Here is a 26,982-nt window from a genome sequence, read left to right as displayed (position 1 = left end):
TCCTGCACTTGTCTGGAGCTCGGTGGGAGTGGGCAGCATGTTGCTCTCAGCTGCTCCCTCATCCCGACAGTGGAGCCACCTGCAGAGCTGCCTCTTTCCTTGCAGCACTTCCCAGTGGGGGACCTGGTTGTCCCGACGTCTCCTGGCATGTGGGGCTGTGCTCGTGGCAGCATGTGCTGCCCAGATAGGAAAAGCACATCCTGGCAGGGTGGAAGGGGCCCTGGGCTGTGTGTGGCAGCTGTGGCCTTGGAGCCAGTAGCCCCGCAGGGCTCTGCGACACTCGCAGCTGCCCTGGGCACTGGCCTTGCAGTTGGTTTGGTCACAGAACCCGTCGGCCTTCACTGTGGCACAGGGGTGCAGGGGGGTGTGGCTGAGCTGCCCCAATGCTGGTGTTTGGGGGGGCCTGACCTGTGCCAGCACTGCAGCTGCATCTCCCTCCAGGCCCTGGGAAGGTGGATGCAGCTCTGCTTCCAGTGCAGGGGCAGGAGGGGGCCGGGTGCGGTGGGGACTGCCCCCCTCCCCAAAAGTGCTGGGGTGTAGCTGGACTGCAGAGGCTGGGGGCACACAGACACAGCTGTGCACTGCAGTGGGGGGGCTATTCACACACATACATGTGCACATCACCCCTGCCTCCCCAGGGCCGTGCCCCTGTCACCCCCCGGGCCCCCAGCTCCGCAGGGCCCAGCCTCAGGCAGCTGTGCAGCCAGGGGTGAATGTGGATCCCTGGCCCTTGTGCCAGCGGGGAGGGGCAGTGCCTGCTGGGCAGTGACTGCTGCGCACGGCTCCTCGGACTTCAGCCTGCTCCAGGGCAGGGCCTCAGCTCCTTGTGGGGAGGAGGAGGTGTGTGCCAGCCCCCACTCTGAAGTTCAGGACCTTTGTGCCTTGGCAGAATAAAGCCACCCGTAAGAGACCCCCCGCCCCCTCTGAGCACCCTCCCAGGATCACTAGGAAGTAACATTAGCTGCGCTGGGAGCTGCTTTGGGGTTCAAATCCATCCTGGGCAGGTACAGAGCCTGAGTCAGGGCTGCAGGGCACAGGGGCAGGGCTGTGGCTCCTCAGCCCTCAGTGGTGGCCTTTGGGCTTCATTCCCAGCCTGTGCCCAGATGTGGGTGCCTACCCATGTACTGGAAGAAGCAGCAATCTTCCCAAACAGCATTTGCAGCTTAAGTGTCCCCTGCTCCATGGCTGCAGGGGGCAAAAGGGCCTGGGGTCCTGCTGAGGCCTCAGAGCAGCTCCAGGCAGCAGCCCCCACCCCCTGCTCTCCCTGTGTCACCCTGTGGGCTCAGTCAGCACCGGCAGCCCCCCGCCCACAGATGCCAGCAGCCCCCAGGACAAAGAAGAGGCAGGAGACAGGGGGCCTGATGCAGGTTCTTTCTGTACATCAGTGTTTTTGACACCACAGCATGTTGCTGCTTATAATAAAACAGAAATCAGAAAGAGCAACCAGAATACACACCCAAAGGCAAAAAAAACCCCTCGGCTCGAAGGAGGTGCAGCCTGGCCCCCCCCTGCAGGGAGGCTGGCGGCCCAGGGGAAGGGGTAACACCGGCCCTGGCTGGGGAGAAACACAACACAAAGTAAAAATGAACCAACAAAAAAAAAACAAACCAAAAAAAAAAAAAACCCAAACCAAAAAACAACCCCCAAACCCTCCCCCCCACCCACCCACCCACCGCTCCCGCTGCAGAGCAGGAGAGAGCCAGAGACCCCAAGATTGTCCCGTCCTCGGTCCTGTTAGCACCTGTACAATAAAACTGTACCATCCCCTGGAGCGGAGAGCCCTGCCCCGCGCCCGGGCGGCAGGCGCCGTGCCCGCCCCCTCCCCGAGAACTGCTCCTGGTGATGCTGGAGGGGCACAGGATGAGGCCGAGCAGACAGCGCGCAGGGCAAGGAGAGGGCTTCTGCGGCGGCCACAGACCCTGGGGCAGGGGGCACGACAAGCTGCTGGGAAGCGTGGGATCGGCGTGGGGGGCTGCGGGCTGCACCTGCCCAGGTGATGGCTGCTGGGAAGCGGGAGCAGCAGCACGTATGAGAGGCAGGAAGGAGCCTGGGGGGGGGCGATGGAGCAGCGGGGGTGGCTCTCAGCCGGCGGGTGAGCACCTTCAGCAGAAGCCGGCTCCAAAGCTGAGGGAAGCTGCAAGACCCCCAGCCCTCAAAGGGCTGTGGGCCCCCCTGCCTGCCCCGTCTGTGGCTGGCTTTTCCCGGGGGAGGGCCAGCTTTGGGGGACTGGTGGAGAGAAGCTGAAGGCAGCCAGCCTTCCCTAGCCTGGAGCTCACCATCACAGTGATATAGACTCAGCAAAAAAAAAACCAAAGGAAACATTACAAATTAAATACTAATTAAATAAATACTATGGAAGACATGGGGAGGGCAAACAGAGAGGCGCAGTTCCATGGGGTCAGGCAGGGAGGGGCAGCGGTACCCACCGCCCCTCCTTTCGGTGGAGACGGAGCCCCAAGAGCTCCGGCAGCCCCACAGAGGAGGGGGGGGGCTTCATCACCCACCGCAGCCGGATGGGGCTGACAGCTGCTCGTCGCGAAGGGACCCCCCGGGAAGTCCTTGGAGGCAAGGGTCCTCCCTTCCCAGCTGGAGGAGATCCCGAGGAGAGGAGGACGGGCTGACCAAAGACTCGGGTCCCTGCTGCTGGCACAGAGAGGGCTGCTTCCCGTTGGTCCTTATTATTGCCTCATGATGCAGGGAGCGACCCGTCCCCGTCAGCTGCTCCAGGCCTGGTACTCCACCACCGAACCCAGCAGCTGCAGCAGCTCGGGCTCGTAGTGCACCAGCTCCACTGTCTCTGCAGCAGCACCTTGCGCCGGCTCGGCGCTCTCCTGCACTTCCTCCTGCACCAGCACCTGGCTGAGAGAGACCTGGCGCTGGAACTCGGCCTTGGGCAGCGTGGCGATCTCGAAGTGCGGGAACCGGGCCTGGAATATGCGGGAGGACAGCTTCAGCCGCTTGAGCACGTCAGAGAAGAGGAACCAGTTGCAGGGCCTGAGAGGATGGCAAGAAGGTGGCAGGTTAGAGGGGTCCCACCTCCCTGCCTGCCCACTGCCCTTCCCTCAACACAGCATTCCCCATGAGCTCCAGGCATTATTCTTCAAGTGCCCCTCCTCTGGCAGAGCCTGGACAGACCACAAGTAACCCCATCATGTCACATCCTCCCTCACCTGGAGGACAGCCCAAGGCTTTCTTGTGCCACTACTGTCCTCACAGGAGCTCAGGGGCTCCGCTCTGCCAGTTCCCTCTCCTCCCCAGCATTAACATCATGAAAATGCTCTCTGCTCCAGGAAAAGATACTCACCCCCGAGAGACTGACACTTGGAGGTTGTAGCTGGGAAGCAGGGGCTTGTCTGAGAACTCAAACATGAAGTTGTCGGCTTCTTGCTCCTCTTCCTCCTGGTCTGAACTTCCCGGAGGGTTGAGCAGGAGATCGCATCCGATACTGTCTTTCCCCTCTGCAAGAAGCAAAACAGGTGTTGGCATTGCTGGGTTTCATGGCAGCCAGTGCTCATGGCTCTCTGGGGAAGAGCTCTGCCCAGCTGGACCAGCCACCGCCGCACTCTCACGTGTGCCTTCCCACAGCGTGGCAGCGATTGCCAGAGCCAAGTCCCAGGGGCTCCGTCTGCTCTCCTTCCAGCCCCTCAGCTCAGAGGAGCTCTGAGCGAGGCTCCTCTCACTGACCAGGCTGTGTACAAAGAACTCCTTACCCCACAGCACCGACCCTGGGGTTTACACCACTCCCGTGCGTGCGGCGCGGCGCTGCCGGCTTGCGAAGGAGCCGCTGCTCCTGGCAGTCCTGCCCGGGCTCAGCCACACGCTGGCCCTGAAGCAGCCTCAGCCCCCCTTCTTCCCTGGGCAGCAGAACCCTCCTCAGCCTGCAGGAACCGCGCCAGAGAGGGCGGAGGGGGATGTAGGATCCTGCAAGGGAAGGCAGGGCGCTCTGCTTCCCCACCAGGATCCCTCTCTTGGCAACTGTCAGCAGGTTCGGGCGAGGTGCGTGCCAGCTACTGTGTCTAAATAAGGGCTGCCCGGCTGTGCCACCGAGCTGTGCAGCACAGCTCCACACTCACACAGCCAAACAACCACCAGGACTTCAGGCACCCAGCCCCACAGATTCCTGCCCCTTCCCAGAGGTATCTGAGCTCCAGCAGGATTTGCTTCCATAAGAGATGGAGGAGAGTATGCTCCATCCACAAATCATTCACAGACAGTTCAATTTACTATTCATCAATGGGAAAAGCATCTGTAGAAACCCAGCTTGCTGTCTGGGGTTTATTATTAGAGGTACAAATACACTTGGGTTTGCAGAACAGCTTTGTCCTGCCAAGATAGCACAGGAAAAACCCCCCAAAACCTCCTGAAAAAATGAAGTTTAGAGGCTACAGAGAGAAGACAGCCCAAATGTGCTGTGAGCAAGTAAACCAATCACACAAAAGTTCAGCACCACGCAGGAGAGAAAAGGCTGTGAGGAGAAAAAAAGGGAGTGACTTGTGGTGTGCTGTGTGAGGAGGCTCCACGCACCATACTGCGCTGAGAACCAAGGCAGCACCCAGCGAGAACGGCATCTTAATGAAGAAACAACAGCAGATGATGGGAGACACAAGCTCAAACGGGGTCTCAGGGAAAGAAATTAAATCATTTCTTAGTCCTGCCAAGGAAAAAAAAAACACCCAGCCCTCAGGGAAGAGGAGAACAGGGCGCAGGATCTTCAAAGCTTATTGTAGGGCAGGACAAAAGTAAGTGACAGGAATGTTGGTTGGATGTCACTGGCAGGCAAAGCTCAGGTGCCACCAGCAGAAAGCCTCATGTTTTTATGACCTGTTGGAGAGGAGCTCTGCAGAAAAGGACCTGGGGGTCCTGGTTGAATACAGGGTGGCCATGAGCCAGCAGTGTGCCCTGGGGGCTGAGAGAGACAATGGGATCCTGGGGGGCATCAGGAGGAGTGTGGCCAGCAGGTCAAAGGAGGGGATCCTTCCCCTCTGCTCTGCCCTGGTCAGGCGCCACCTGGAGTGTTGTGTCCAGTTCTGGGCTCCCTGGGATAAAAAAGACAGGGATCTCCTGGAGAGAGTCCAGAGAAGAGCTGTGAAGATGATTATAAGGATTGAAGCATCTCCCCTATGAGGAGAGGCTGAGTGAGCTGGGGCTGTTCAGCCTGGAGAGAAGAAGTTTAAGAGGGAATATTATTAATGTTTATCAATATCTGAACTTTGGAACATGGGGAAATGGCCAGCCCCTTTTCAGTGTCTGTGGGGACAGGACAAGGGGCAATGGCTGCAAGTTGGAGCACAGGGAGTTCCAGACCAACATGGGGAAGAACTTCTTCCCAGTGAGGGAGCCCTGGGACAGGCTGCCCAGGGGGGTGTGGAGTCTCCTTCTCTGGAGAGATTCCAGCCCTGTCTGGACGCCGACCTATGTGACCTATCCTAGGGAGCTGCTTTGGCAGGGGGTTGGACCCAATGAGCTCTGGAGGTCCCTTCCAACCCCCAGCAAGGAAACCTTCATTCAGGGACCCTGGGGGAACTGGAGCACACAGTGAGCAATCTTGGCCCCTGTCAACTCAAGAAAACCTCTGAAGAGGTAACCAGAGTTTTCAGGAAGCGACAGTGAAAGGTCTGAGCTCTGCCTTCTCTGGGAAACACCTGGCACTGTCAGGAGAGAGCCTCTCCCAGATGAACATCTCTCCTCCAAAGCAGAGGAGAGGGATGAGCAGGTCTGGAAACCTGGAAGCTAAAGACTTCCACACATCGAAGGAGTAAGTACAGCCTCTGCCCAAGGGTTTATCTTGGTGACTGGTTTGCAGGGGAGTAACAAGAATTGCTACAAGAATAAGGTGCTCTGGGACTGATGGCCAAGGGCCCTTGGGAATCCCCAGCAGCACTTGGAGTCTTGTCTTGTTTGGCCTGCAGCTTCCCAAAGAAAAAGTGCCTTTAAGGAGCAATTCCCAGAAGGTAACGTTACTGCAAGCTCCCAAGATGCTGATTGGGAGGGATATGGACAGACCAGAGGGAATGATGTGTTGTTCCCAAGCATTCCTTCTCCCAGCTCTGCTGCTGTAAATGCAAGGGCACAGAGGGAACTCACCTAGCACAGAGCTGCTGTAGAAGTCCCATGCTGTCCGAGGGTCTCCGTCAGCGCGCCCCTGGAGATCCGAAAGGTAATCTGAAGAGGAGAAGAATCGAGAGGGTTAATCACAGGGTATCAAAATGCTTCTCTGCTGGTCAAAGCATGATCCTAGTGTGCACATCCATCGATCCTGGGTGAGCCACTACACCTCTGCTGCTTCCCCGCTCTGCGCCCAGGCGTTGTGGCACAAGCCAGGAGAGGACAACACGACCCCAGGCCCCAGAGTGTGGGACAGAACCTGAGAGGGGAAAACAACTGCCAACACTAAGGGGGCTGGGAAGGAAAGTTCTTTGGCTTGCTTTGAGTACAAGGTCACATCACCAGCACTGCATGTAGAGTTAGGCCAGGAGGAGCACAGAAGGACAGGTGGCCAACATGGTGTTTTAAACCTGGAGATGTTCTGCCTCATATCTGTTGGGGAGCATCACCACTCCAGCTGCCTCTTCTGGGCTGGTGCATAGAAGCCACACCACCCATCTTGCTTCCCCACAAACAGTGCAGAAAGCAGACATGCTTCATGGGGACCCAGAGTGGCCCTTCCAAACAGCAGCAGGCAGAGCTGGCTGAGTCAAAGGCATCATAACTTGGCAGCAAAAATACATTCACTCGAGTTAGGCAGTAGAAGCAAGAGCTGTGGAACAGCATCTCCAAGCCTCACACGGCACTGTCTGGAGTTGTATGACCACAGCACAGCCTTTTCCTTCTACCTCAGACGGCAAAGTGACTCACACCTGGTTGGGAAAGTAGTATCTAGCTCCAGAACTACAGATTGGGCAGGAAAAACACACACATGGGACAGGACAGAGCTTAAATTATTCAGTCACCTGCTGCTCAAGCACATCTAAACCCTCTGAGACCCAGATTTGGTGAGGACAGAAGCCCTGCCATCCCCAGACTCGGCACCTACCGCTGAGGAAGCGCTTCATCACTTCGCTGGTGGCAAGCTTCGCAGCTGTCTGCCCAGAGTAAGTAGCCAGAGTGGGGTCAGCACCATAGGAGAGCAGAAGCCACATGGTTTCCAGGTTGTCGTTTGCTACCGCGTCGTGGACGGGCCTGCAAGGACAGGAGCATTGGCACAAAAAGAAGGGACTGGAGGCGTTGGCAAAGCGAACGCTCCCGTTTGGGTTGAGGCAAAGCAGAGACAGACACCCTGCTCCTCACCCCCACCAGCTCCCTGCACTGCCCCAGCCCTTCCCCTCTCGCTGGCTTGCCTGGTGCCGTCCTGCGCGCTGCAGTTCACGTTGGCGCCGTGCTCCAGCAGGATGTGGAGGATGTCGATCCAGCCGCGCGCGCAGGCTTCGTGCAGGGCTGTGTAGCCAGCGTTGTCCCGATGGTTCACGTCACTGCTCTTCTTCTGGAGGCAATACAGCACCACGTCCTAGGGGAAGGAGAGCATCACAGGCCTGGTTACACGCGACCCCAGGCAAAGCAGTGCAGGGCAGCACGTGGAACAGGACACTGGAACTCACCTTGTAGCCCAGGCGAGCTGCTCGCTGCAGAAGGGTCTCCCCTGCGTTCTTGTTCACGATCAGCCGCCGAGCTCCAGGAGGAACGTCCTGGGTCACAGGTAATTCAGGAGAACTCCCTGGGCTGACCCGATGGGATTTGCAAGGAGTCCACAAGTCCTGGGGCTTCTTCGGAGAGCAGGTTTTGGACTGATTCCAGCAGCCTTTCCCCTGGGAAAGAAAGGAATACAACTCACATGTGGCCACGGCTTACTCACCATGAAGTCCCCTTCTTTCTCTTCTCCAGTCACCAGCCCGAGCCGTACCTTCCCCTCGTCACACATCCCTGCCAGGTGTTTGGTTTTACATTTGCGTTTTCCTGATGGTTTCTCCAGCTCTTCTTGGACAGGAGAGCTGTCTGAGTGCTCCAGGAAGAAGCCATTCCGAAAGTCTTGGCGTCCTTGAGATTTCCGTGGGGAAGGAGAAAGCCTGCTCCTCAGCCGCAGCTCTGTGCCCTTACCCTTCGCAGACTCCTTCTGCTTCCGGTACCTAAAATCTGAAGGAGAAATGGGAATCATAGAATCATAGGAGTTGGAAGGGACCTTGAGAGCATATCGGGTCCAACCTCTCTGCCAAAGCAGCTCCCCAGCTCATAGTGCACAGGGCGGTGTCCAGACGGGGCTGGAATCTCTCCAGAGAAGGAGCCTCCACACCCCCTGGGCAGCCTGTCCCAGGGCTCCCTCACCCTCACTGGGGAAAAGTTCTTCCCCATGTTGGTGTGGAACTCCCTGTGCTCCAACTTGCAGCCATTGCCCCTTGTCCTGTCCCCACAGACACTGAAAAGGGGCTGCCCATTTCCCCCTGCATCCCATGCTTAAGATATTGATAAACATTAATAAGGTCCCCCCTTAGTCTTCTTTTCTCCAGGCTGAACAGCCCCAGCTCACTCAGCCTTTCCTCACAGGGGAGATGCTGCAGGCCCTTAATCATCTTTGTAGCTTCCTCCGGACTCTCTCCAGGAGATCCCTGTCCTTTTTATCCCAGGGAGCCCAGAACTGGACACAACACTCCAGGTGGGCTGCTGTAGGTACAGGCCAGCAGCCCAGATCTCCAGACCCGCAGCAGAGTGAATCTGCCGATTCTCCCTGTCCAGGATGGACTCAGTGTGGACACAACATGCCCAAGGACAGACAGACACCATGGTCTGAAAAGGCCAAGCCTGCCGAGAGCCGGGGCTCACACACAACTGACCACGGCTTGTCCATCGGTCTGACAGGGAACCCAGTATGACACAACCCCCGTTGCAAGCAAGCTTCCCAGCAGTCTGGGAACTGCACGCTGCCATATGGAGCACACTCCACCCACATGGCTGAGTGGGACTCTCAAGGGACACCCCATAGAGATGAAAAACACAGGAGACACCCTTTATCCTGCCTGCGCACGGTCAGTGCTTTGCTGCCTCCGAAACCAGACCCTGCCTTGGCCTCTCACATCTCTCCCTGAAGTTAAGCAGCACATTAAAGCTGCAGTTAATATGCATGCAGGTGGGAGCACCAGGCTGCCTCAAGGGAGACCCAGGCTTTGCTTCTTTGCACTATATGGAGCTGCAGGGCTGCTCACTACGGAGCCCTGCGCATCGCTCAAGAACAGGCACTCTGCTCCCGTGGAACAGCACCAGTCCGTGTGGGGAAGGGCAGGACACCAATGGGAAAACAGAGTATGGAATGGGAAAGGAAAGTCCTGTGAAGAAAGAACCATCCAGACTTGTGCGATGCCATATGGGTCCCTCTGTGTGGGGATTGGTGCTGGGGTGAAGCCGGTGACTGAGGAGGAGCCCGGTGGGGCAGCTGCACGCAGCTCTGCAGCACCCAAGTCTCTCCAGCCCAGCTGCCTCCCAGCTTTGGGTGCTTTGTTTGGGAATAAAGACTCTGCTTCACTTTCAGGTGAAGAGTCAGAGGCAGGAGATGCCCCAGTGGGTCAGTTTGAGGGATCAAGAAGATAAACTCCAGGAACAAAACTTTGTCTGTTAGGGACACTGCTGCTTGCAGTTCGAAGGCAGGGTTTGTAGCCCTCTGGGAGAAGCATCTTCTGCTTCCACAGATCTTCCAGATTCTCCAAGTAAAGCACCACACAAAACTTCCACTTGTGCCTTGCCCTCACAGAGGCACCCAGACCCAGCAGAGACAGCCTAACTGTACCAGAGCAGGACTGGAGCTTGGGAGATGAGGTGGGAAGGGGACAAGTGGCCAGCTCTACTATTTCTCACAGCCCCTCAGCAGCACCTCAGCCCCTCCTGAGGATGGGCTTTGTGAGGACAACAGGTCAACAGCCACTACACCACCTCCAAGAGAAGGCCCAAGGGTACAGAGGGCTGGCAGAAGTGCTCCCCCCAACACTGCAGCTTGGACACGAACTTCTGCACCCCCAACAGAAGTTATCTGTGGGACACCCAGACACAGTTACACTGAGGCATCGGGATGAATCCAGCCTTATTCCCAAGAGCCTCAAACTGCCCCTGCAGGGACAGAGAGGAGGGGCCATAGAAACTGCTGAACCTCGCAGAAATCCGGGTCACAGAGTTCATTTTGACCACAGGGTCTGGGCAGGTACAGGAGACAAGGCAAGAGCAGAGGCAGAGCAGCGAGCAGGACACAGGCAGCTCTCCTCCCAGCGAAGCCACAAACCAGAACCACGGAGGGGGATCGCTTCATTGGCCTGCAGACACTCCAGCTCTGATAATCCTCTCTCCCTGGTGCAAGCTTGCAAGTTGCCTTAATAAAGTAAGACCAAAGCTGAAAGCATCCCAGTTTAACTGTGATGGCTCCATGTCCCTCTCCTTTAGGCAGGAATGACCGGCACTCCCAGGGGCCCTGCTCATCCAGAAATATTGCCCTGTGCTACCTCGTCCGATTCGCATTTTCCCACGCCCTCTGTCTTAATCAGAGGGTAAAGTCAGGATCTAATTAGCCACATAAGCTGCTGTTTCCTACTCCGAAATTCACTGTAAATGTTTTTGAAAGGAAAGCTCACCAACTGGAACAGCCCAGGCTGTGGACACCGAGCCATAAATAACGATGGCATTTCATCATTACACAAAACCTCTAAACACACCCTTCCTTCCCCAAAAATTCCCCCACACAACCAAAAAAAGCAACAAAACAGGACCCCCCCCTCATGCTGATCCCCAGTCTGGTACCAGCAGCCCCTTCCCAGACTGTACCTGCTTTGGATTTTCGCCTTCTGTGGGGGTAGCCCACCCGCTCCTCCTCTCGCTCGGTCAGATATTCCCCTGTCTGGTATTTCCGACTTTTCTGTCGTCTCCTTTTCTTCCTTTTGATGTGGCTGTCATCTTCCTCCTCCTCATTTGGCTCCCACAGCTGCCTGGGCGATTCCACTCTCCAGGGCAGCTCTCGGGTCCTCCTCGTGTAACAGCTGCTCCTCTCAGACAGAGACCTGTCCTTGGCCCTCCGACTGTGGTAGCGTGACGTCCTGTGGGATTTTCGCAGCTTGCGACGTTTCAGGGCTGTCTCCTCCTCCTCTTCCTCCTCTTCTTCTTCTTCTTCTTCCTGATCCTCCTCCAGCAAGGGTAAAATCTCCTGACCAGTCACATCACACTCTCCCGTCCCACCAGCGGAAGAGCCAGCGATGCTTCCTGCAAGAAAGTGGGATTCCAAGCTGACACCCTGTGAGGCAGGACAAAGGACGGGCACAAGGCGAACTGAACAAGGAAATAAACCCTCCCAGTCCCCTTTGGGATTCCCACCTGGATCCCCCTGGCACCAACTCACCCGACTGACTGCGTGTGCGGCTGCTCAGCACCACCGGAATGAAATCCCGAAAGTTGTTCTTGGGCTTCTTCTCAAGATAACCTGTGGGGAAAGCAGAGCCTTGAGAAAACACACCTCAGGGCTGTGCACGTACATCTGCCAGGCTGGGAGAGGCAAGCCAGCAGCACGCTGCAGCTCCCTTTCGGATCCCAACCCGCTACGGGAAGCCACCAGCTCCAGAGGCATTCAGCTCCAGGAGAGGGGTGGTTGGCCCCACAGGCATTGGGGTGACAAGAACTGCTGCAGCCTGACCCCACAGGAACAGAGAAGTACCTTCCTCGTGGCTGTCCCCACGCTGCGATGGAGATGGGAACTCTGTCTTCGCCGGCCTCCTGCGCTTACGCTTTACCCTGAGGCTGTTGTGATCCTTCACGGACCCCAGGCCAGCTCGGCCTTCTCGCTTGCTCAGCTCATGAGGATTGTCATGGTGCTTCCGCCACTGTGAACGGAGGAAACAGGCTGAAGGTTGAGCTGCCGACCCAGTGAGCTGGAGCAGCAAAGAAGGAGGAGCAAAACACTGTTCCCCACTCCCCACACTGGTGCTCTCCAGCATTTTTGACACCCCCAGAGCCATGTTTGCTCTAGATAACCTGCAGGCATGGGTACATCATTGCTGGGTGATGCCAAAGAGTGCAGGGGCAAAGCCCTGCGCACTCAGCTGCCCTCCCCTGGGAGAGCTCCCTCCTCACCCCCACCCTCACCTGCTAACCTCTGCCATAACCCAACAGCCCCAGCCCATCCCTCTCACCTTCCGGCCATGCACGCTCCGGCTCCCCGATTTGCCTGGGGACTCCTCACCGTCCTGGCCTTGGCACTTCAGTCTCTTGTGGGCCTGCCGGCTGTCCCCATCGTGCTGCCGCTTAGCCTTGCAGCGCACGCTGCTCTCTTGCTTGATTTGGCCAGCTCCTTTGAGCTTGACCTCAGCAAAGGCCTGGGGAGCAGTCCCAGCTCGCAGGCAAGTCACCGAAGTAAATGACACGTCGCACTCCACTCGCTCCTTCTTGACCCTGCACAGATCCACCTGCCGCAAGCACTGGAGAGGCTCTGCAGCCGGTGGCTCCTGGGAGCCTTCGCAACCCAGGTCCTTGTGTTGACCCTCCGTGGGCTGAGTGGGCACCTCTGGAATCATTTGCAGGCTCTGCTGCCCAGCTGCCGGCAGATCGTGCGACAAATATGCCGCTAACACTTGGTTTTTAGGCTTTGCATCCAACTGTTTGAGGCTACAGCTCCCCTGGGGAGCCTCAGTCTGTACAGTGTCCTCCTTATTGGAGTCAGCCTCTGGTTGATCACTCTCTTGACCCTTCTGAGGGTTGTCTAGCTTCCCTTTCCCACCTTTCACATCCAAAGCGCTGGTCTGAAGAGATGGACCTGCATCCAACGGGGCTGGATTGGCCGGCTCCTCACAGAGCTTGGGCAAGGAGGCCCGGCAGCCCTTGCTCTTGGCCGCAGGTTCCCGTTCCTGAGGTGGGAGCCTGGGCAGCCCCTCTGGCAGGCTCTGGGCGGCTGTGTTGGACTCTGCGGGCTGCACGCTCGGGAATGTTGGGAGCTCACCTGCACCAGCTGGCTTGCAGGAGCTGTTCTGGTTCGGGGGCAGCTGCCCTGTTGTGGAGATGCCAATTGAAAGCAGGGGGGTTTGATGATAAGGAGACCAGCCGAGAGGCAGGAGCTGAGGGTTGGAAGGTTTGCCATTCACGGGGCATCGCGGGTACACACTTCCCTGGCCAGGATTCCAGGTGGAGATGTCCTTGGACTGACACAAAGTTGCTCCTGGAGCAACTCTGCCATGAAGAAGTCTCCTGGCAGGATCCTGCTGTCCTTCCCCGCTGACCTGGTTGGCTTTCTTCCCGCAGGGAACCCCGGTGCTGCGAGGCTCTCCCTGATCGATGATGGAAATAGGCTCCTGCTTGGGAAGGTGGCGTGGGTCCCTGCTGAAGCTCACACCAGGGTCCTTGCTGAGCAGCAGCGAGGCAGGCACCGGGTTGGCGACTCCGACGTAGGTGCCCGGAATGGTGCTGATGAGCGTGGTGTTCTTCACCCAGGAGCCCTGCTCGCCGTTGCGCAGGAACTCGGGGAAGATGACTAAGGGAGGGGTGGTGCTGAGACAGGAGGTGACGCTGCTGCCCGTGGTCTGGGCTGCGCGCTGGGACTTAGACAGGACGGTGGTGAGGACAGCTTTGCTGCTGGTGTGCACCGGCGTGAGGATGGGCATAGGAGGCGTTTTGCGTTGACTGGGTGGAGGCAGTTTCTGACGGTTGGACTTGGAGGAGAGATCGAGGGGCATCTCGCTGCACTCCGGAGAGGAGACCATCTCACGCTCCAGCTGCGGAGGGGACTTCAGAGGAGAGAGCGAAGTGGCAGCCCCCGATGCGTGCAGCTCGGGAGCTGTCGGGGCTCTGGCGTGCGCACCGGTGCCGGAAGAGGGAGCAGCGCTCCCGCACGATGCTGCCGGCGGCGCCTGGCTGGCCGAGAGGGAAGGGCCGGCGGTGGTCGGGGGAGCGGCCTCGGGGGCAGCCTGGGCGCCGGTTCCGCCGGAGGGCGAAGGGCAGCTAAGCTGGCTCACCTCCACAGACACCACTTTGGCATCTGAAGCCAAGGGTCTGGAGACGGAGAAGGTGTAGGGGTAGGAGCGCAGCTCCGGGGAAGCGATAATGCCCGGCAGGCAACGCTCGTGTAGGTAGGAAGGCAGGACGGGGAGGGTGAGCGTGGAGGAGACCCCCAAGGTGGCTGGAAGCGTGGCCACGCTGAGCGGCTGCCCGCAGCTGGGTGGTGGGATGTACACCAGCGACTGGCTCGGGCTCAGAACCGCCCCAGGCTGAAAGGACAGGGGCACTTTTTGCATAGCAGGGGCCTGAGATGCAGGAAAGCACACTCTGTTCAGAGTAAAAGTAGCAGGGGTGGAGGCGGAGGTGTTGCAGCTGGAGACAACCACAGACAATGTCCCTTCTGCCAGCACGCCTGGCCCTTGCACCCCGGTGCCTGGCCCTTGCACCCCGGTGCCTGGCCCTTGCACTCCGGTGTTTGTAGTGGTGGTCTTCTCCTTCCCAGCAGGCTCACTCTCCGGAGCCACGGAGCAGGCTGGGGCAGCGTCAGCCTGCTTGTCACCAGGAGGATCTGCAGGTGTCCAGGCAGAATCAGCCCCGCCGCTCTCCTGCTCGGCAGCTCTGGGGACCGCAGGCTCCTGCCCTTTGCCATCCCCCTGGTTTGCTGGAGGGCCCAGGGCATCGTCTTTCACAGTCTTTGCTGCACACTCCGGGTTTGGGTTGGGATCAGGTGGCTGCTCTTCCAGTTTGGGTCCAAGCTTTTCCTCCACCTTGCCATCAGCATCCAGCCCCTGGGCACTGCTGCCACCACTGCTGACTGCTGTGAGCTCCACCTGCACCGAGAAGGGAGAAGGTGTTCCTGAGAGCTCTGCAAACGACTCCCAGACCAGCAGCGGGACCTTCTGTCTAGCCACCCCCCCAGGACACAGAGGCAGAAGTGGCAAATGGCTCTTGCTGAAGCAGAGTGCTGCTTTGCCTTACTGCACCTATGTACCCCCACCTCTCCAGAAGGAGCCTGTGGGACCTATTAGGGGAGATGCTTTTGCTTGGCCTGTCCTGTCAGGGACTGGCCTTCTTGGACCGAGACACGCACGCAAGGAGCTCACCTTGGAAAGGCTGCTGCTGACGCAAAACTCTTGAGACCCCAAGTGCTGGGAGCTGCTCGTTTTAGACTCCTCATCAGAAAGGGGGGCTCTCCTAGCCGAGGAACAAGACACAGCATTAAGAAACCCCAAGATACCCTCCCCAGAACCCGACCCCTCCCTGTCCCGTGTGCCTGCTCCAAGTAACCAGCTCCTCATCGCCATGTTGCACAGTAGGTGCTGGCCACTGCAGATCGAGGAGGTGAGGAGCACTGCCATCCAATGCAGCCCTCCCCTCCACAGAGCTCTGCCCGCTGATCAGCAGCTCCTCACATGTAAATGCTTCCCCTACAGCTCCTCTGGGCCTGGCAGGACTTCCTCCATGGCCCAGCTCCCTCCATTCCCAGACCAGCCTCAGGTGGACAGCCACCTGTGACGAGAACAGGTCCCCCCAGCGTGCCATGCCCTGTTGGCCTGCACACTTGACACCTCCCTCTTTGGAAGGCAGCTCCTGAGGGGTGAGCCTACATTCAGGATAAGGATTGCAAGCTCCACGGAAACAGGGTGTACCGAGGAGACAGCTGGACAGGAGACAGTACTCGTGTGCTCAACATGGGCCCAAGACACTCCTGCCCAGCGTTATTTACCAGACAGCAACTCCCTGGTCGTTAAGGGTCACTTGGAGAAGCTGCCAGTGCCAGGATAAACCACCTCGAGTCGAGTCTCTGCCGGCACTGCGGTGTCTCTGGGATTCGCTCTCCTACCCCCAGGCTTCCCCAGCCGGTAACAGGCAGGAGCCACGGGAGGAGCCTTTCTCCTTGGGCTCCCCTACGGCCGGCACCGGGACTGCCACAGCGCCAGCCCGCTCCCTTCGAGGGGCTCCTGCCTGCCCCCCCCCGGGCGGCGGCTCGAAGCGCCCCGAGCCTGCCCGGCCCCGGCAGCCCAAGGAGGAAGGCCCGTTATTAACGAGGGCAGACCAGGCAGCCGCGGCAGGCTGCGGCGCGGGGCGGCTGACGGCGGGCTGGGGCCGGGGCCGGGGCCGGGCCGCCTCAGCGCAGCCAGCAGCGCCCGTGTCCCTGCCAGGCCCCGGCACCGCGCCGGGGCAGGCTCGGTCCCGCCGGGGCTAGCGGGGGGCTTTAGCTGGGGGAGAGGGGGGCGGGAAGCGGGGCTCCTGGAGCCAGCCCGCCGGCGCAGCCCGGTCCCCGCGGAGCCGTGCGGCGGGCGGAGCGCAGCGCAGAGCAGCGCAGCGCAGCGGGGCCGGGGCCGGCTCCACCGCACAGGCGGGCGACGGGACACCAGGGGGCGACCGAGCGCAGCTGCTGCCCGCGGCACCGCCGGTGAGCGGCCGGGGCTGGACAGCGGGACCCGGCCCGGCCCCGAGCGGGACGCGGTCCGGCCCCCCCCTCCCCACACACACACACAAACACACCCCTGTTCCCCGCCCTCGGCTACCTGCAGCGGGTGCGGTCCTGCCCCGCCGCCGTGCCCAGGCCCTGTCAGCTGCCGGGACGGCCCCCGGGGGCAGCCCCGACTGTCGCGGTGCGGCCTGCCCGCATCCGGCCCCGGGCCCCTGCCGGGGCTCCGCACGCCAGCCCGGGCCACGGGAGCCGGGGAGCCCCCGAGAGCCAGCCGCGAGGGACGGCGGCTGCACGGCCGGCCCTCCACGGGGCCGGCAGCCAAGGGAGAGAGAGCGCTCGGCGGCAGCCGGCCCGGTTGGCCTGGCTGGCTGTGACGCCCCAAACTTCAGCGGTTGTTGTAAACGAGGAGTAGCTCCGGGCGGTTTAGGAGAGGCAGAGGGCAGCGCCATCCCCAGCCCTTATCTGAGGGACACACAGCAGGACGAGCGGCTGCTGAGTGCTAAAGATGATCTCTGCCCGTTTCTGCCCCAAGCCAGCCTGAACCCTGCCCCGTCCCACTGCTCTGCTGCCTGGCCCTCGGAGGACACCCTGCCCAGCGCCCTGACACCCACTGCCAGGGCAGACACCCTGCCCAGAGCCCCAACACCCACTGCCAGGGCAGACACCCTGCCCAGAGCCCCGACACCCACTGCCAGCACAGACACCCTGTCGAGAACCCCAACACCCACTGCCAGGGCAGACACCCTGCCCAGAGCCCCAACACCCACTGCCAGGACAGACACCCTGCCCAGAGCCCCGACACCCACTGCCAGGACAGACACCCTGCCCAGAGCCCCAACACCCACTGCCAGGACAGACACCCTGCCCAGAGCCCCGACACCCACTGCCAGGGCAGACACCCTGCCCAGAGCCCCGACACTCACTGCCAGCACAGACACCCTGCCCAGAGCCCTGACACCCACTGCCAGGGCAGACACCCTGCCCAGAGCCCCGACACCCACTGCCAGCACAGACACCCTGTCAAGAACCCCAACACCCACTGCCAGGGCAGACACCCTGCCCAGAGCCCCGACACCCACTGCCAGGACAGACACCCTGCCCAGAGCCCCGACACCTGCTGCATTTGAGCCCTGAAACCTTTTCTGCCTGTGGCTATGGCAAATGTGCCGAACAGACATAGCAGCCTCGAGGAAGCCACAAACTGATCAGTTTTGAGAATAAGACCCAAGCCCTGCGGGGATAAAAAGGCGATGTAAAGCCACGAGGCAGGCCAGGAACCTGTCTTGATCGATTCTGCCTCCCAGCCACTAATCCTCCCTAATCTCCTATTCGGTGGCATGTCACAACTCTGCCATCTCATCATTTGGTCTGCACTAACCCTCCCGGGTTGCCAAAAGCCCATCTTAGTGGCCTGGCTCACAGTGGGTCAAGCCCTTTCCTTCCCCTGGCAGTTAAAAGCACAGGTCTGGTGAAGCCAAGAGCATATGGCAGTGACTTGATCCCATCACCCACTGATGCCAGGGAGGCAACACAGCTGCACATGCTTCTTCTGCAGAGACCTCCATCCTGCGCGCTCCGCTCGCGGGCCCTCCTCACTGGAGCACAGGATGTGGTGACCAGGGCAGCATCCCCTCCCTGCAGCTTCCTCACACCTCAGTGCATTTTACACCCCAGGAAGAGCGGGCTGAGCCAGCACCATCTCCCTTCCCGAGGCCTCTCCAGACCCCTAACTCACTTTCTCCGCTCTCTTCCTCCTTCCCTACCACGCCGCCCACGCACCTCACCTCTCCTCGTTGAGGCCACACATGCGAATCCGCTCTGTGCTGGTCCAGTTGTGCACCCCGCTATAGAGAGGTGCTGTAGAGATCATGACAGCTGTTCGTCACCAACCAGGACCTGCCGGGGCTCGACGGGCCGCTCTGCCTACAACAGAAAAACAGAGGATTGGTAACTCCTCCCAGGACACTCACACTCAACCATGCTTCAGAAGAGAGCCGTGCCCAGCTCTGCTGCCAGGCAGACACAGTGGAACTGCTGAGATGCTACACATCTGTCTGGGGGAGGGCCAGAAGAAATCTGCAGCGCCTCAGGACAGAAGCCACAGCCCCACTCCGCCTCATATTAAACAACTTTATTGCCAAAAAAACCTCCAGTTACCCTGAGAGTTTCACACGGGTGTCCTCACACACATATGCATCCCCAGAAAAGACTCCTCCCCGTTTCTTCTCCCTCCAGCACTAGGCAGAAAGCCTCAAGACAGAGCTTTACCCGAGATGATGGTCTGTTAAAACACTGACATCCTCGAGGTTTCATAGGACTTCCATAAACCGCCACACAGCAGGTTCACAGGGGAAAGCCTCAAAGCAAGGAGGCAGCCAGGGGACCCTGGAGGGGAGCAGAGGTTTGCCAACAGCGCTGTCAGACGTGCTGTCAAGCGATTATCCCCTCCCTCTGCCAGGAAGGTGCTGGTATTCAGTGGAGTTAGGGGTGGAAAACATGAGGAAATCCAGAGATTCGTGAGCATCCAAGACGCACCGTCGGCTGGGTGGAGCTTTCGAGGGAGAAGGTTGCAGCCAATCGTGCAGCGCTGGGTGTTCAAGCATTAAGGCAGCTTTGCTGCTCAAGTCGTATCAGGGAAAAAGCAAGGAAGGAAGAAAGGATCTACTGTGCTAACAAGTGGAGTCAGTCGAACCAAGTAGGACTGACTGCAAAAGGCAGAGAGATGCTGTCAAAGAGCTTCTTGGTTCGGAGAAATACTATAAACACCCAAAGGTGAAGCAGGCACGGAGCCACAGCAGTGCTCCCCGTGCAGCTGGTGAGGGTGGGAAGGAGCTGAAAGCGACACTTGATCCCAGATCTCCGTCGGTTGTCTTTTCCCTGACAAACTCCTGACGACACGAGCTCTGACCAGGACAAGAAGCAGCTTGCACCATCCATCCGCTTCTGCTGAAAGGAGCCGCGCAGGGACCCACTGGCCAGCAGCTCAAAGGGATCAAGCTGTGGAACTGAATGAGTCCTGTGAGCGCAGCTGCTGCCGGGCAGCCTCACCTCAACCCAAACACGCCAGCGGGGATCCTCCAGACAGAAAAGAAGGGCCAAGCACATCGGAGAAATCGGGGCAAGGCAGCTTGTTTGCAGCAAAAAAAAAAATAGAAGAGACCGAGCCGGCTGCACGTACCAGGGGCACGAGTGAGCAGACAGACTAGGGAAATCAGAGGTCGGGAGAAGAGGGGGAGACCTGCTCAAAGACACGCGCTGTGAGATGCCAGGAACACTGTATATCGAAGGGGGAGCCGGGCAGACGCTAAGACAGAGAGCAGGGTCATACCCAAAGAGAATGAGAGGTGGCCGGGAGCAGGAAGGGGAGGAGTCTTTCGATGCTTGGAGAGAAATGCAACATAAAGGAAATAGGGGAACAAACAATCTGCGGGGATTTCACCATCTTAGGCTAAACTGAAAGAAGGGGAGGAGAAAGGTTCAGCCCCTGAGCACGGTGGCAGGACAGATGTTTTTGGAAGAAATCGAAAGGGACCTTCTGTGCATCGGGGGACGGGGATGCGTACGGCTGCACGGCAGGGAACGGGACCTGGGAGATGGGCTGAAGCCTCAAACAAGCACAAGCCTGACCTGAGGAATAGGTCTGGTGAGGGAAAAGTGCTAACAGGGTGGTGCAAGGAGCTGGGAGAAACAGCAGGTTTTGAGTACTCGAGTAAGGGCTGGTCAGCCGAGGAGGCACGACAGCCACGAGAAGAGAGCCAGGAGGACTCAGCAACAGAGACAGACACTGCTTCATGAATTCCTGGCCTCTATCCTCTACAGACGACGTGGGACACATGCCAAAGACAGGCATTTCACAGGGGATGAAGAAGAACAGGAGAGAATAAGCGTCGAGATCTCAACTAGGGGGAGGAATGAAACGGGGGGAAACCCACAGACAGGGTCTCAAGCACAAACCAGCATCAAGAGCAGAAGAATGGCATCTTTGAGAAGGTGGACCAGGACATTTCTTCAGAAATGCAGCGACAAGCCGCCTCCTGACACAACACTGAACCAGAGGGAGCAGCTGCAGCCTCCCTGGGTCAAAATGCACCTTTAGTCGGGTTGACAGGAGGAAACTGAGCGAATCTCTTGTCTACACCAGTGCAGCTTGAAGCGACTTTAAATGGATGTAATTAAACTACTAGGAAGCCCTTGGAGAGCACAACTAGGGCATGGCTTCACGTGCCTGCCTTCGAGTAGAAGTAGCTGTTGAAGAGATTGTTGAAGCCCTCTCACCCCTCCAATCGTACCACTGAAACTCCACGGTGTTGCAGGGAGTTGATCTCTGTTTAAAAGCTTTCTGTTCCTTCCCCCTTTTCCCTTGGCTGGGCTGGCTTTAACCCATACCAGCTCCTCGATCAGATCCACCAAGAGGGAGAGAGGGCACAGCCTGGCACGGAATCCGCTTAATCCACTGCGTCTGCCAAAGGAAGTGTACACGAAACCACAGTCCTATTTTGATTTAACTAAAGAGGTGCCCAGCCAATTATAATTAACTCCAAGGAAAAGCAGTTTAGAACAAAACAAGAACATCCACACGGCATTTTTTTGCGGGGAGAACCTCATCACTCAGTATTAAAAAGAGGTGCTCTAAGAACTGGGAACACAAAAGGTGCTCGGGGAGTTCACCTCCAACACACAGACCTGGGAGAGGTTGTCAGTGAAACCAGTGGGATGAAAGAAGAGGGGGTTTGATCCCTCAGACAAAACCTCTCGTCGCCTTCCAAAAGGAGAGGATGCTGCCCTTCAAACCCATCTCTTGCAGGCTCCAGAAAAAGCAAAGCAGATGTTTTCCTGGTAGCAGAAACATGCTTTGACTCAGGTTAGCAATGACTTGATACAAGGGAACTTCCACCTGTAGCTACGTCGGGTCCTCCCTCCTCTGGAATCCCACTCTGCGTGGATGGATACAAGTTGCCTGAGATGCAGTTCTTTGGGAACGGGGATTTCTCTCTAGCCCAGTCCTGCTTGCACTACGATCCCAACAGCGCCAAGACAACCGCCGTTCGAACGCAGGCCGAGCGGAGGATGGCAGGACAGACCACCACTGCCTTCACCCACCAGCTCCTGCACAGCTGAAGAGAATTCAGCCCATGAAACCTCCGTGCTGACCCCAGTTCAAATCCTGCCCGCTCCCCGGGGTGGCAACTTCAGTTGCCTGAGGTGAGGCTTCCTAATTCAGTTTTCCTCTGCGTCGCTGCCCCTCGTGCTCGCACATCCCACCCCAGCATCGATGCAGCAGCCGTTCCCCCAGGCTGCTGACGAACTTCCAGCCACAGGCAGCAACAAACTGGGTTTTCACCAGAGGGTTTGGTGCTGCCGGCCTTTGTCTCCACCCCCCCAAGCCGAGCGACACCACGTCTTTGTTGCCACCTAGTCTAACACTCTCTCAGGCTGCTTTGGCCAGGTCAAGCAGAGCCACCACCTCCTGCAGCCCGCCGTGGGACCGGACCCAGAGCCACAGGTATGGAAGGAGCCCAGAGACAACTCGTGTGGCCACTTCTTCACGCTGCAAACACATGCAGCTTTAGGACCGTGCTGCTTTGACACATCCTCCTTCCCCCAAAGAAGCTTTTCATGTTATTTTCCCCACTCCACATGCTTCCCAGTACTATAACAACTTGGATTTCGAGGCGCTTACCTTCCCTCTCCCCCATCCCAGCACCAGCACGTCGGCTGCGTGCCAACAGGTCGCCACCGACCTGCACCCTGCTTAGGGACCAAAACTGGGGCTGAAACACCTGCTGCCAGTCTCCTGAAATCCCCCTCTCTGTCCCAGTGCAAGGCTTCCCTCCACCCAGGCTCCGGGCAGGCATATCATCCCCCAACACAGGTAGGAGAGCACTTTGCTCGGTGAGCGATGAGCAGCGGCCGGGGTTCAGGCAACACACCGCACAAGCTCTCCCAAGGCGAAGAGCAGCTTCAGGTGAGCCTGAGGGAAGGTGCTGAGGGCCAGCTCCGGTCATCCCACCACACATAGACAGGACCTCAGTGCAGCTTGGCAGGCGAAAACGATGCGCTCAGCTGGGCTGGGAGGCCTTTACGGACAGGATGTAACACCGCCTGTCAGTGGGGCCTGCTGCCGCGCCGGCAGCGCTCTCGGCCGCTGCGTCAAGCGGGCCAGCAGCGCTGAGGAAGGAAAGGGAGACTTCCCAGCCTTAGGCTATCGAAAAGGGGAAAAGTCCAACACATCCCTCTGCGGCAGGAGAGCGGGAGAACGCCGGCAGCTCGCCTGTCGAGGCGCCGTATGGCTCCTTTGGCCAGGGGGCACTGTGGAAGGCTGGGAGGGATGCACTTTGACCCTGGAAACACACCCGCAGGAGGTACCTTTGTAACATTCATTCCCAGAGAGCAGCAAAACCTCGAAGGCAGGGTGTGCTATTTTTTTTTTTCCCCCCTCCTTAGGTGGCTACAAAACATAAAAATAGGTCGGGTGCTGGAAGCTCAAGCGGGACTCGCCGCTCTGAGTGTGTCCTCTGCAAGCTGGCTACTTCAACAGGACCAAAAGTGGCAGAATAAGGCAGCTCAGATGGGCCAGAAGCAAACGGCCTGCATCAACAGCACCAGTCTCCTTTGCTTGCAATAGTTTGTTCACTTTGGCAATCTTCGTTGCCATTAGTAACACAGGCAAGAAATCATATTTTGGTTGTTTTGTGCCATTGTCGGGCGCCCGTTTGAGGTACGGGGGGTCCGGAGTGAGTGACGATCCCGGGAGGCACCTCAGCTCTGAGCATCGTTGCAGCAAACCCCTTCAGAGCAAACCACTCGCCACAGAAATTAAAATGAAATTTAAAAATTAACTGAAAAAAAAAAAAAAATCACGATGGCACCCTCACAGGACTCAAACCAGGCAGAATGCACAGCAAGGGGGAAATTTAAACAAGAAAACTGGAAAGATAAAAAAAAAAAAAAAGGAAACAGTTTATCTTCAATTATGTTACCACTCAGAGGTCAGAAACTGTAGCAGAACTGACCTAGAGCAACTAAGGTGGAAGAAAAGCCACCAGGGCCCACCAAGCCACCTCCACTGCCCGGCCCGTGTGGCAGCCCCAAGCTGAGTTTGGGTTTCCCACTGGCTGCACAGCAGCCCCGATGCTGCGGAGCTGAGCCAGGCTTTGCCTACACGCATTTGCCTAAGCTGATTTAAAGACACAGTAACACCACGAGTAATTGTAGAGACTCGGTGCGATGAATTGGAAATAAAATAAGAGAAGATCCATCCCCATTAAAAGGGAAAAAAAAAAAAAGAGAGAGAGAGAAAAAAAAGAAAAGGAAAGGAAAGCCAAAAAGTTTGCTGCACATCAGGGTAGCCCTGGAAGTCCCGTGTCGCTAAGCCCTTGCTTGTGACAGCCAGGCTGCCCTGTCCCCACCAAAGCCACTGTTGCCTATTTTTAAGGACCATAAAAAATGAGCCACTAAGGGCAAAGAGCATCAGGAACCGCTGTGTCTGAGAAGGCACACATCACCCAAAACATTGTGACTGGAGCTCAGCGTCCCACACCCCAGAGATGAGCAGGCACGCCAGAGCGACGGCATCCCAAGGGCAACTTCCTTCCGAAGGCCAAACCACACCAGAGCCCGGTCTCTGAAACCCTCCCACAAACGCATCTCCAGACCCAGGTGAGAAAGTCACACAGCCGGTGGCCTGGAAAGGTACCGGGCAGCCTTCAGCACTGCAGCTGGCACCAGGGGCTGGCTAACCCCATGGTGATGATGGCGAAGGCAGGGCGGGGAAGGGAAGGCTGATGCAGACACGGCAACGGGATGCAGGGAAGCTGCAAAGGGCGCGGGATGTACCGGCCCTTCCCTCGCACAGATCCCCCCCCCAAACTCCAGCAGTGCCCATCAGGGATGAGGGTGCTGGCGAGCAGATGCTCCGGATGGGAGAAAAATTCGTTCCTCTCAAATTTAGCCTGGAAGACCCTTTCCCGGTGCTTTCCTGACTGGGCTTCACCGACGCTGGGGTGAAGGCACCGGCGCCGCTCACCGAGGAGCCCGCAATAAACCTCTCGGGTATCGACACTCCGGCGAAGGAGGTTTGGTTCCCTCCCCGGCGAGGCCGGCAGGAATCGCCGCCCACCCAGTCCCGCCGCTGCCCGCCCGGCCCCCCGGGCACGGGGTGGGGGGCCCGGCCGCCCCCGCCGCGCAGGGCTCGGGGTGGGGCGGGGGGGCAGGAACGGCAGCACCCCGGCACGAACCCACCCTGCCGCCCCGGGGATGGGACCGCGGGGTGGGGGGCGTCGCCCCCGGACGAGCCCCCTCCCCGCGCCCCCGGCCCCCTCGCCCCGTGCGGGACGGCCCCACGCCGCAGCCGGGCCGGAGCTTCCCCCGCCCCCCCCCCCCCCCCGGGAGACACGGCGGCCCCCACGGCCGCTCCCGGGGATTTGCTCCGCCGCCCCGCAGCCCTACGGGAGGAGGGGGGGCGGGGGGAGCAGGCCCCGCGGCGTTGCCCCGCGCCGACTCCTCCCGCATCCCCGGCCCCCGGCGCCCGGCCCGGCTCAACAGTTGCCCACGGGGCCGCTCCCCAACGGAGCGCGGAGCCTCCGCCTCTCGTCCCGCAGCGCCGGTGGCCGCAGCCGGGCCCCCGCGCTGTCGCACCGGGGCAGCCCCGAACATGGAGGTAGCGGCGGCGGCCGCGCTGCCCCCGGGGAGGGCTCTTCCGCCATCGCCCGGCGCCCGGCCGGCCGGCACCCGAAGCTGCTTACCGGCGCGGTCGGCCCCGAGCACCGTGATCGCCGGGGCAGGCTCGGGCCACGCCGCCAAACTCCGCGAGCGCCGGGCGCCGCCGTCCCGCCGCCGTCGGCCGCCGCCCCGGGAGCGCTGCGCTCCGGCGCCCGCCCCGCCCCGCCGCGGCGCCCCGGGACCCCCCGCTCCGCCCCGGGAGCGGCAGGTGCCGCCGGTGCCGGAGCCGCCGCGCGAGGCAGGGCAACGGCACGCCGCGCCGTCGCGGGGCAGGGAACGGGAGCCCGTCGCCCGCCCGCACGTCGCCCCCGGCCCGGCGCTGTCAGTCCCCCGCCGTCCGCGCCGCTGTCCCGCCGCAGGACGGCTGTCCCCGCTTCTCCCCACCCCCCCCACCTCGTCCGCGAATGTCGTCGTCGTCGTCCGTTTTCCCCCCCCACCCCCCCCTCCGCGCCTCCCCGCCGCCAACCCCGGGGGTGTCCCGGGACCGTTTCCATGGAGACCCCGGGCGGGCGGGCGGGGGGGGGGGGGGGGGGTCGGGCCGCCCGCTCCCGTCCGCCTTCCCCCCCCCCCCCCCCCCAGCGGTGGGTGCGGGGCCGCGCGGGCCCGGGGTGCCCGGGCAGCGGGGGCCGGGCGTCCGGCGCGGGGCGGCGGGGCGGAGGGGGGCGGGCACGCACCTGCTTCCCGAGCCGGGCGGGCGGCGGGGGGCGGCGGGCCGAGGCGGGCCCCTGCCCGAGGCGGCGGGTCGGACACTGGGCGCTGCGAGCGGCGGTTCGGCGGCGGCGGCGGAGACACTGGCAGCGGCAGCCGGAGTGTGAGGGCGAGAGCGAGCCGCCGCCGCGGGGGCTGACGGGAGCTGTAGTCCGGTAGCCGCCGGCCGGCCGGCCGCCGCGCCGCCCCGAGGACTGCGGCTCCCGGCGTGCCGTGCGGCCAGCCCTGCCCGCGCGGGGGGGGGGCTGTGCGGAGCCAGCCGAGTCCGGAGAGGGAACGGGCGGGCGGGGAGGGAGGGGGCTCCGCGCCCGGCACAGCCCGCGGGAGGGGGCGCGGGGGGGAGGCCGCTCCCGCCCGGGGAGGGGCCGCACCGCTCCGCGCTCCGCGGACGGCACCTCCGGGCGGCGCGGGGCGGCACGGCGCGGCGCGGGGGGAGCCCCACGCACACACACACACACGCCGCACACACACGCCCGACCCCGCGCCGGGGCACCGGCGCCCGCACCGGGGAGCGGCGCTCGCTCCGCACCGGGGGGAGGAGGATGGAGAAGGAGAAGGAGGAGGAGGGAGGCAGCGGGGGCGGGCGCTCGCTCCACGCCCGGGCAGCGGCCAGGAGCCCGGCAGCGGGCAGCGCTGGACGGGCAGCGCCAGCAACGAGCGCGGTTCCCGCAGCCCCGGTGCCCGCCGCCGGGCGCGGCCAAGGGTGTGTGTGTATGGGGGGGGCGGGAGTGCCCCCGGGCGGCAGCCCAGCCGGGCCGGGACGGCGGAGCGGGCGCGGAGCCGCCTGCTTGGCATAGGTGGGCGCGGGGCCCCCGCCCCGGCGATGGCGCTGTGTGCCCCCCCCCCCCATCCCTCCTTGTCCCAGGGCCCGGTGCCCCACCGGGCGGGCAGCGCTGCGGGGTGGGTGCAGCCCCGGGAGGGGGGGGGGGGGGGGGGTCGAGGCGCCTCTCCCGCGCCATGCGGGGCACCGACCGAGCGGCACGGCGCGGCGGCTGGAAGTTTCTCACCGGCCCCCCCCCGCCCGACGCACCGGGGCCCGCAGGGCCCGGCGGCCGCCGCACCCCCCTCGGCGGTGCCCGATGCGGGGACGGCCCCGGCGGTGCCCGGCCGCGCCCCCGGCCTGCTCCGGCCCGGCCGCCTCGCCGGGCCCGCCCCTCCCCGCACCGCCCCGGCGG

The 26,982-nt window shown here is 60.6% G+C and overlaps 1 protein-coding gene across 1 annotated transcript; it reads right to left on the bottom strand.

The window, feature by feature from the left end:
- Nucleotides 1–2,361: 2,361 nt before the first annotated feature.
- On the bottom strand, nucleotides 2,362–25,873 carry BCORL1 (BCL6 corepressor like 1). Its single transcript, XM_084269362.1, has 14 exons — nucleotides 25,774–25,873; nucleotides 18,163–18,301; nucleotides 15,045–15,135; nucleotides 12,147–14,771; nucleotides 11,672–11,837; nucleotides 11,360–11,440; nucleotides 10,792–11,223; nucleotides 7,898–8,127; nucleotides 7,596–7,802; nucleotides 7,338–7,504; nucleotides 7,034–7,179; nucleotides 6,085–6,162; nucleotides 3,305–3,458; nucleotides 2,362–2,994 (listed from the first exon to the last, which is right to left on the bottom strand). Exons 2-14 carry the CDS (start codon nucleotides 18,246–18,248, stop codon nucleotides 2,715–2,717), a joined length of 4,743 nt encoding a protein of 1,580 aa, XP_084125488.1. The 5' UTR covers nucleotides 18,249–18,301; nucleotides 25,774–25,873; the 3' UTR covers nucleotides 2,362–2,714.
- Between the last annotated feature and the right edge of the window lie 1,109 nt (nucleotides 25,874–26,982).

This window comes from Gallinula chloropus (assembly GCF_964237585.1).
Source record: "Gallinula chloropus genome assembly, chromosome: 11".
Lineage (NCBI taxonomy): Eukaryota > Metazoa > Chordata > Aves > Gruiformes > Rallidae > Gallinula > Gallinula chloropus.
The sequence above is the reverse complement of the archived record's forward strand: the minus strand, read 5'-3'. Positions and strand labels throughout refer to the sequence as shown.